Raw genomic sequence first — 10,838 nt, forward strand, 5'->3', positions numbered from 1 at the left:
ATCGAAAGGAGACACTGGACTGTACTACGCTGCACTTGAAATTTTTCTCTTTGTGCTCCCCCTACACAAGGTTCCACCCTTGGCCAAAATTAAATTGACCATCTCTTCAACACCCACAACCTTGCACATGTATATGGTGGGCGTTTGTGTGCACTCAAAGTCCTGAAACATGTGGGCACAGACACATGCATAGGGCATGCCCAAGTAAGCCCACTGATCTTGAGACCTTGGTGTACTTCAAAGAGGCTTGTATATCATTAGCCATCTTTGCCTTAAGAGCAATCATAGTCCAAACATCAGGCATTGGCCATTCAGTGCTAGAGAGAGGAGGGGAGGGGATTTCTTCAAGCTTACGAAACCCGTTGACCTGTGTGGACACTACATAGTTGTGTGTGTAGAAGTGTGTGTGTGTGTGTGAGAGAGAGAGAGAGAGAGCTTACATATATATACCTCACACACACATACATATATATATATGTATATATGTGAGAAGAAAAAAGAGAGAGAAATACCGTTCTCTCACCTAACTGTTACCATTAGAGAGAGAGAGAGAGAGAGAGAGAGAGAGAGAGAGAGGTGTAATGAGAATAAATCTGAAAGAGTCAGGTGGGATGCTCGTGAGAGCCTATAAATGTGGATTTACATGAGTGGAACAGTGCGCAAGTGGTCCACAAAAAAGCTCTTTTGAGATTAAAGAATTTTGAAGTTCGGTGCTTCCTGTGAAATCTTTTTCGATCTCTTTTGAGCTTTTGTTTTCCAATGCAGCTTTTGAAGCAATCCTTCTGGGGTGGTTTCTTCTATGAGCGAGATCTACATTAAGAGTATCTTGCGAGGCTGAGAGCGGCACCAGTTAATATAATCCCCCCCCCCCCCCCCCCTTCTCCTTTACAGTTTAACGGAGCTCAGTTAAGTTCATATCCAAGCTCAAGGAAAAGCTTGATTTTATCAAATCTACATGATTACCTTCCAATTGAGATGAGAGTTAATTTTTATGATGTCGCTAGGGTCCTTGCATCTTTTTAGCTACACGTTCCATCTAAAGAGTCAGAAATAGGCTGCACTCATTCATAAGAACATGTGAAGCTCACCACCAAGAAGCTGCACCATAACCAAGCCTTTTCCAAGATATCAACTCCCCATAGACTGCTGGCACTTCATTTGTCTTGCAGCACGACACTGCAGGCACCACTCCCATCTAATGCTTCATTTGGCCACTACACCAGAAGGAATGCTATCACATTTTCTATGTTGAGTTTATTTAGTGCCATATCTACCCACATGGATGTGGCCTCTTTTAAACACCACCACCATGCACAACTAGTCTCTATTGAAATCATGAGAGGCCATCTACCCACAGATGTGTAGGCTCAAGGAAAGTCAGCAGTACTTGAAGTGTGATAGAGGCCTCCCAGACAAGTTAGAAGGCAGCATCAGCACTTCACATTGGGTGCTTGTTCTACATACATTAGAGACGGGAAATTGATGCGATGTGTAAGCACAGACATCCACACAACATTAAATTGTCCACCTCAAGATAAATTTCATGTCAAATAATCCCCAAAGACAGAAATACCTAGAACGCACAAAACCAGACTGTATGGATCTAGTTAGAAGGATCATGCTAAAATAAGCTACGTCAGACCTACCTTAATACGCATGGATTTAATAGGATTGAAATTCTGTATTAAGTTAAGCAACAAATGTATACATATTACAATGGCTGCCATAGCAAGGCTCAGAGTAAAATGGTTCTAGCTTAACAGTCTGTAAGTTGACTTAAGAGCAGTCACCTTACCATAGCTTAGAGCAGAGCAGTCACCTGAATATAGCTTAAAGTCCTTTTAAAACAAAACTTGGCTCCTACATGAGACCACAAAACAAACCAGCCACCAGGAACAATATAGCAGATGTGCACAATCTGGGCAAGGATAACAGAACTGAAACTTTCGCCACTTCATCCATCAGAGGATCCAGAGGCTATACAGCTAACAGGCCACCAAGAGATCATAAAAGGTGCTACCATGGAATCTGAGACCCAAAAGCCCTTAATAGGAGCGTTCCCTGAGTTTCTCGATGTCTACTTCAGTCGGATCAGAGGCCTGGACTTCATAATGGACATCCAGCTCCCGCTTGAAACGATCCTTTGAACTTGCATACAGCATCTTGGTCCTCACACGGGACACATCAGGAGACCTGACAACAAGAATGTTAATAGCAATAATTGGACAATACAACTGCAAGCCACATCAGGAGACCTGACAACATGAATGTTCATAGCAATAATTGGACAATACAACAACAAGCCAAACAGAAACCATTGAGATAAGCAAGTTCAATCAAGACTGGTCTTTCCAATGCAAAGCCCTCAGCAAGGGAAGAAATAAGAACTTATAGCACGTTACAGTTTTACATAACATGTTTGGAATCGTGTGTCAGCAATAAAAAGAAGGAACATGCTGAAATGTGATTACATGTTTTTAAGGCACAGAAGAACTAGGAGTATGGATAAGAAAAGGGCTTTATGTTGAGACAAATAAAGTCAGGGCTGTGGTTTGATAATGGTAACATGGCAACATGGTGAGAGTCAGGATAAGGGATAGGATTTAATGGTGGCATGTGTTCTGATTAGGGTTTCATAGTGGCCTGTGTGATATAGTATTACGTCTGGTTAAGGTTAAATTTTCAGGTTGGAAAGAAAATCAATCAAGCTTGAAGGAACTCACAAACTTGCCTACATTAAATTAGCGTTCTACAGTGGCATATGCGTGTTTGGCGGTTTCATGTTGGAAAAAATTAGGGCTGCACGATGAAAACTCACAAGCTTGCAGGTCTGATCTGTCAAGCTCTCTGGATATGCAGTTCGGAATGGGTGAAGACTCACCAGGCGATGAAGAAGATCTTGCTCTTCTGGCAGTTATCTTCTGTAACGAAGTCGAAGTCGTAAACGGCATATCTGCAATCCTTCTCGGGAAGAGAGCCTGTGAATTCCTCGTAGCTTTCGTTAGGACCTCCCGTCTTCTCCACCGTGATCCTCTGCGCGGTCTGGTCCATCTTGAAGATGATGTAGCGATAGGTTTTTTTCCTCTTCAGCTCCAAAAACTTGAGCTTGCAGTCGTCATCCACAGCCACCCCCGAGGCGGCATTGGCCTGCAGCAGAGGGATACAAAACATTCAATTATCCCTAAAGACTAAGCAAACAGAAAAACAAAAGAGAACCCTAATTCTAACAGGTAGCTTAAGAAAATCCTAACCAGCAGAAGATAATTCTAACCCTAAACCTCAACCAGCACACGGTCCCCTAACCCTATCCCCTGAATAACAGAGCAGACGTGCCACACGGCTAAGCCTACCCCTTTACAAAGCAGATCGTACGAAACCCTAACCCTAACCGAAGAAGGTGAACACAGTTTAAACAGAGAGATCTGCAAACGCTAATCCTAGAATTCAGAGCTCGATGAATAAGAACCTCTCAGACAAATGAACAACACGGTAAGGCAGAAAACTCAAAACACAGATGTAAGCGAGAGATCTGAGGAGAACTCACCATGGCGAGAGGACAGAGATCTGCAGAGAGAGAGAGAGAGAGAGAGAGAGAGAATGTTTTACTAGTGAGTGCCCCTTATTTTGATCCTTGGTGCCTCCCCACACGCACATACATACACACCCCTTTTTTTTTTTTGGGTGTGACCACACACACCCATTGGCCTTGAGTTTGGGTCTCAAAGACTCCATCCCTATTTCATCACCGAAGCCTCCTTCCATTAGCAATCAGCTCATGAAAATCAGTCTCTCTCTTCTTATGAGCCTCCTCCTTTGGTAGTATTGGGGACCTTCATTCAGGATGACTAAGCCAATGAAACATGCTAATGTCCTTATGGACTGACCTCCTTCGAGTAAGTTGCCGTTGTCTCTCTAAATTCGTAGTTTGAATTATACCACTTTCTTACAAATTTTCCAATTAGTAGTGTACTAATCATGCCAACTTTAACATGTAAAAGTCACTAAGGTTATACAAAGTTGATTACCTAGCTTGTTGCGCTTATTTGTTTAGTGTCTCTTTCAAGAAAAAGCCATCAATACAATAGTTAACAAACTATGCGTATGATTTTGTGCACCTTAAGCACCAACAATGTACTAAACATCATGTAGTTCTTTATGGACCTCCTTCAGGTAAGTTGCCATTGTCTCTCTAAATTCATAGTTCGAATTATACCACTTTTCTTACAAAATTTCCAATTAGTAGTGTACTAATCATGTCAACTTTAACATGTAAAAGTCACAGAGTTGCTTAAATGGCATGTTGCTTATTCATTTAGTGTCTCTTTCAAGTAAAAGCCATCAATATATAATAGTTAACAAATTATGCTTTTGATTTTGTGCACCTTAAGCACCAACAATGTACTAAACGTCAAGTAGTTCTTAGTTTAGTGTGAATAAGCTAGCCAAAAGTGTGTTATTGTTATTTACCACGTATTATAAATTTATATATATACCTAAATTTCATCAAAAGATAGTTTCATGGGCATCATCATAACATGAGAGCATGCCTTGAATGGGATAAATTTAAGAAGAGCAAATGGAACATGATCTTATTAAAGAAAAGCTTTATTTGCAATAATGAAAAGATAAAGTATAACTTTTAACACCTTACATACATACTTGGCATCAATGTAGTGGACACGAAAGTTTAGAGTCCTTCCTATTGCAACCTACCTACCTGGATCACCTTGTTCAAACTATGCTTCTCTATTTTTCATTTGCCTAGGTCCTTTGCCACCTCAAAAGCTCATTCATTCACTTCATGGCTATGCTTTATTCCATACATAACAACTTTTTCTGTGTAATTTCCTTCTCTTCTTTCTAGCTAATTATATGTTGGCTCCTCTCAGCATATCAACATGCGCTCCCCTTATCTTTTTCCTTTCTACCCATAATAATGTCAATGGTCCAATTCCTATACTCTAAAAATTGCACCCACTCAACACAATATATTAACTTCATTGCCAATCCCCACCTCACATCCACTTCTATTCTTGCACACCACAAAAATCCTTGTGGCACTACTTTTTGCACCTTAAATATATTTGACTCTTTGATCAAAAAGAGGCCCACACTTCAATAATAGTGCAAACATATTTCAAAAATGCTAGATTTGTTATGTGCTCTCGTTAATTTACATCGTTGATTTACATCATAGAGGGAGGTTATTCCTTTAAATAATTAACAATTCAACTATGTATACTAGTTTTCCTACATCAATATGCTATACATGAGCACAAGGACATGCCCAACTATTCAACATCTAGTTCCTACCATGGTTGCTTGCCTTTAAAGCACACCCAGCCCATATGTCTTACATGCAAAGCTACAAGCAACTTAGTGCCTCACCACCCACCATAGCATTTCCTAGTGGAGGGCAACATTTCATCACTTCCCTCCATAAAATGGGTGGATGGCTGGCAAATTTCCATAAAGAGAGAGAGAGAGAGAGAGAGAGAGAGAGAGAGGGGGGGAGGGAGGGAGGGAGGGAGGAGACTTCTCATTAGAATTTGGGTTATAGCCACCCCTAATCCACTCCTCGCCTCCCCTTTTTCTAATGCGAACTTCACAACCCTTCCTTCTCCCCCTACTCCTACTCTCCTCCTCCTTTATACCCTCATAACCCTTCCTTCTCCCCCTACTCCTACTCTTCTCCTCCTTTATACCCTCACAACCCTTCCTTCTCCCCTATTCCTACTCCTCTCCTGCTTTATACCCTCACCACCCTTACCCTCTAGCATGAAGAGGCAAAAATACACTCATGAGAGAATGCACATGTGCGTGCGTGTGCACACACACCCTACTCCTACTCTTCTCCTCCTTTATACCCTCATAACCCTTCCTTCTTGCCTATTCCTACTCCTCTCCTCCTTATACCCTCACCACCCTTACCCTCTAGCATGAAAAGGTAAAAATACAATCATGAGAGAATGCACATGTGCGCGTGCACACACACACACACATATAAAGACCATCAACATTGAAATGTCTTTATCTAAATGAGTAGCACTAAGAAAGAAGCACCAAAAGAAAAGAAAAATAAAACCCCACTAGTCAACTCATGAAGCTGAATCATTGGGCGATACATATGTTTTAAAGCTGAGGGTTAATCAATTTTACTTGGCAAATAACTTGAATAAAAGTTTTTCTAGACTTGCCACTTGTCTTCTTTATGAGATTATCAAATTTTACTTCACTCATTCACATTTAAGTTCCTTGGTTATCCATAGTTTTATGCTATCAATTGATGATTGCATGGCTACCACTTCGGTCAAGTTTGCTACATGTAGCACATTCCTTTGTGATGATGATTACATCGCTACCACTTTGATCAAAATTGCTATAAGTAGCATATTCCTTTGTGATGATTGCATGGCTACTTTGGTATTGATGCATATGTTCTCCCAGGTTTCTAAATGCTTTCCATTCTAATTGATGCATATGTTCTCCCAGGTTTCTAAATGCTTTCCATTCTAATTTGAATGGCCACTGCCTCTCTCCTTTTATTTTCTTCAAATTCCCTCCCAATTATGTCTTACATTCCTCCTTGACTTGAGTGAAATGTGATAGTTTCCTCTATATGTTGTTGAGGTTGGATCATTCTCTCTGATCTTATTAGATGTTCTTCCAGTTGATGGTCTCTAATCATATTAGATGGTCTTCAAGTTGATATGCGAAGCCATTCATTAAGCAAGGCAATTCCTCTATATGTTGTTGAGGTTGGATCATTCTCTCTGATATGCGAAGCCATTCATTAAGCAAGGCAATTCCTCTATATGTTGTTGAGGTTGGATCATTCTCTCTGATCTTATTAGATGTTCTTCCAGTTGATGGTCTCTAATCATATTAGATGGTCTTCAAGTTGATATGCGAAGCCATTCATTAAGCAAGGCAATCTCTTAATGTACAGAAAATAGGGTTGTAAATGGGGTTATACTTGAAGTGTTGTAAGTGGGAACATGGGTAGAGAACTCAAATATAGTGTTTATAAAGAAACTATATAAGACACCACTACTAGATCACATATTGTAAACTATAAGAATAAACGAAACCCTACTTTCATTCTCCCCTGCTCCCTTGTCCCCTCCCCCCACCCTCCCCCCTCCCCCCACCCTCCCCCCTCCCCCGCGCGGCACCATAAGTCCTCCTCACCCCATAGCTTATAAGCTTAAGCCCACCCTTCCAAAAACCCCCCCTCCTTACACTCGTGTGATACCATAAGATATGGCTCGTGAACCCCCCAGGAAAGATTCCTAGAAAGCAAGGAGATATAGATCATTGTTACAAGAAAGGATCCAAATCCAAAAGGAGGTGAGAAATAGATCTAAGAATGAGGATATGGAACAAAAAAACAAGCCAAGTTATGCATAACATTGAGATTTTTGTGTTTGATTCTATGAAAGGACACTTATAAGATTTAAAGACACTTGAGGCTTGGACACACTCTCAAGTATTTTTGTGATATCTATACATGTTATGAAGATTCACCTTAAGCAATGGGGTCTGAAAGAAGACCCTTAATATCAATGTCTATGACTTAAAGATAAGAGGTATGGTGGAGTAACTTAGATCCATTGGTTGTGGCTTCATCCTTATGACTCTGCAAGGTCTAGGCAAGGATTATAAGCCATTTAAGATCTCCATCTCCATAAAAGAGAAGTACCCCACATTCTAGGATATCACCTCACTATCATCAGTAAGGGGATGAGATTAGGAGACATGCCACATCCACATCTCCATAAAAGAGAAGTACCCCACATTCTAGGATATCACCTCACTATCATCAGTAAGGGGATGAGATTAGGAGACATGCCACATCCACTATGTATTTTGAACAAGCTTTCTCACATTCCACATTCTAGAAGCTCACCTCCGTACTCACCAATTAAGAAGATGATATTGGGAGATGATGCCTCATCTAGTAGGAATTTAAAGCAAGGTTCCTTCAGTAGAGAAGAGGAAATGAAATGTTGAGGTACTATAGGGGGAAAAGAGGTGAAGGCACATTTAGGAAGCATAATGCTCAAGATAGCCAAGTTTGGTTATCAAGGTTAAACCAAGATCACCAAAATGGTCAACAAGGTTAGATGTGAATAAGATGCTATGGAAAAGCTAGACATATACTTCAAAGGCAACAACATAGGTGTGGAAATTATTTAATTATTGTTTGCAACAACATAACTAGGCATTGGGTAAAGAAATGTAGAAAGAATTAAGTAGACATTATATCTAGAAAGTTGTGTTACTCTAAGTATGCAGAATCTCAAAATAATATGTGGGAAGGATGAAACTTGTATTACATTTGTGAGTATGCTAAACACATGGCAAGATGCATGGTGTAGTGATTCTAGATCCTCTAGCCATATGACTAATCATGGGGAATGAGGGTCCACTAATTCCTTTTATGGCCATCTGTGCCATTAATGACTAGTCATGGTGGGGGAATGAGAGTCCACCTATTCCTTTTATGGCCATCTGTGCCATTAATGACTAGTCATGGTGGGGGAATGAGAGTCCACCTATTCCTTTTATGGTGGCCATATTTGGTGATGACACTCATCATCAAATTTCTTATCTTAAAAATTGTCCTAGTAGTTTGCATGTAATTTGAGAGATTAGGTGATGTGTTGCCTGTGCTAAAGCATTATTAAATTTTTTGTTAAAATGGGATAGATTGTTGACCAAGGTCTTGAAGTGAAGTTCATTTAGCAACAAGCATGCATGGTAGATAACCCTAAACATTGCAACAAGATTGTCATAAAAGAGGCATAAAGGTTAGAATGATATTCCAATTGGTGGGTGAAAGCACACTTAAAGGTCAACCTTGAACCTACAATCAAACCTATTCAAACAAGCATCCATCTAGCATGTAAGAATCCAATAGTATGGGGGAATATTTTTTAGCGAGCTTTTTTGCACATTTAGTTAAATGTTTAGGTAAAAGAAACACATTTAACCAACCAAATGTTTAGGTAAAAGACTCACATTTAACCAACCAAATCTAATTAAACTTTAAATATGCATGTTAACTCAAATTAAAAGAAAGGGACATCTCCCATATTTCTCTAGCCATCATGGTCCAATCATTCATATAATAGAGACACATCTTAGATTGGTAAATGTTTAGGTAAAAGACTCACATTTAACCAACCAAATGTTTAGGTAAAAACTCACATTTAACCAACCAAATCTAATTAAACTTTAAATATGCATGTTAGCTCAAATTAAAAGAAAGGGACATCTCCCATATTTCTCTAGCCATCATGGTCCAATCATTCATATAATAGAGACACATCTTAGATTGGTCTAAATAGTAATTACATATGCAAACTCAAGGTGGTTTCTTTTATCACAACACATAAAGCTAAAAACATAAGTGAGCATGTCCATATTTCTCTAGCCATCATGGTCCAACCATTCATATGAGATAGAAACCTCTTAGATTGTTCCAAAAAATAATTACATATGCAAACTCAAGGTGGTTTCTTGTATCACAACACATAAAGCTAAAAACATAAGCGAGCATGCCCAAAAAATCCTTGGGTGTCCAAAAACATAAGCGTCTCTCATATTTGAGAAGATGAGTAGGATATATAGCCTTAGGGTAGGTTTTAATTTTGTTTAGTGCGTTAGAAATATCTAAGTTGAAAATGGTTGGGTGATGCATGAATTTGTTTTCATTCTCATGTATCCCCAAGATGCACACAAAATGAAATAGATATGCTTACAAGCAAGGTATGAATTATTCCCATCACTCTCTTTTGAAAATCTAGGCATGTGCAATAAGGATCCTCCTTCACATGCACATCATATTGCACACGAATCACATATCACATTCTTCATGGGTTCTATAATTATCTCACCCATGACAATAAGATCCATGGATAGTGCATTGTCAATTCTCTTCCTTACCTCTTGGATATACCATGTTACCATTTAAATCTTCATTACACATATGACATGGCTCCAAGATCTTCTTGTTATACAGTTGAACCTACATATGGGGTCAACTTTTTTAACTCCTCATTATCTTGTTGAAGGGTTTATAGTCCACCCTCACATTATAAGCATTCTAGCCTCCTCTTTGGTAATGTTGGTGTTGTCATCTAGAATCCAAATGCTTGGGAGTTTTGGGACATATGTGATGTTGGAATCGGAATGCCAAGCATGTGTGATGTTGTTATTGCAAAACCACAGCATTTGAGCTTTTTTCTATCTTGGGCCAAGATGTGTTGTGTCAGAGTAAAAACATGGAGCCACTACACCTGTCGATGAATATAATGGTTACACTTCACCTTACCCTGTATCCATCCAAGGAATCTGACTTTTGAGTTAATTGAACTTCTTTGTATAACCCAAAAGGTCTTGTGGGTAGGTTGCTCATGCACATAAGAACTGGCTCTTGTAGTGGGTGATTTCTCTTTACCTTCTCCAAGGTTCAACTTGACTCTTTGAGGTGCTCCTCTTGGAGGATTAGAATTAAAGCTTATATGCCTTAGTTACCCAGTTGCTTTCTATCTCTATTTTCCATCACATATCTTGGTCTATATAAACTATTATGTTTGAAGTAAATATTTTGTGATGACCATCTCTTTTTTTTGAACTGTCTCTTTTTTTAAATGTCTCCCTATATCCATGGAATTGTGGCATGTTTTCGTGCATTGGAGTTCCTGTAACTATACTCTGAATAATGTGAGCCACTTGTGATGGTGTTGGTGTATTTCTCCCTATATCCATGGAATAGTGGCATGTTTTCGTGCATTGGAGTTCCTGTAACTATACTCTGAATAATGTGACCC

General features: G+C 39.5%; 1 protein-coding gene across 1 annotated transcript; it reads right to left on the reverse strand.

Moving 5' to 3' along the window:
• Positions 1 to 1,661: 1,661 nt before the first annotated feature.
• On the reverse strand, positions 1,662 to 3,660 carry LOC147630476 (actin-depolymerizing factor-like). Its single transcript, XM_086810354.1, has 3 exons — positions 3,545 to 3,660; positions 2,882 to 3,147; positions 1,662 to 2,193 (listed from the first exon to the last, which is right to left on the reverse strand). The coding sequence occupies exons 1-3, from the start codon at positions 3,545 to 3,547 to the stop codon at positions 2,046 to 2,048; spliced, it is 417 nt and encodes a 138-aa protein (XP_086666480.1). The 5' UTR covers positions 3,548 to 3,660; the 3' UTR covers positions 1,662 to 2,045.
• Positions 3,661 to 10,838: the final 7,178 nt, after the last annotated feature.

This window comes from Cibotium barometz, chromosome 16 (assembly GCF_041138505.1).
Source record: "Cibotium barometz isolate CiBa-2024 chromosome 16, ASM4113850v1, whole genome shotgun sequence".
NCBI lineage: Eukaryota > Viridiplantae > Streptophyta > Polypodiopsida > Cyatheales > Cibotiaceae > Cibotium > Cibotium barometz.

Coding starts and splice junctions, on each gene's coding strand:
- LOC147630476 (XM_086810354.1), bottom strand. Junction 2,194..2,881: donor AAGATCTTCTTCATCGCCTG/GTGAGTCTTCAC, acceptor TCTTGTTGTCAG/GTCTCCTGATGTGTCCCGTG.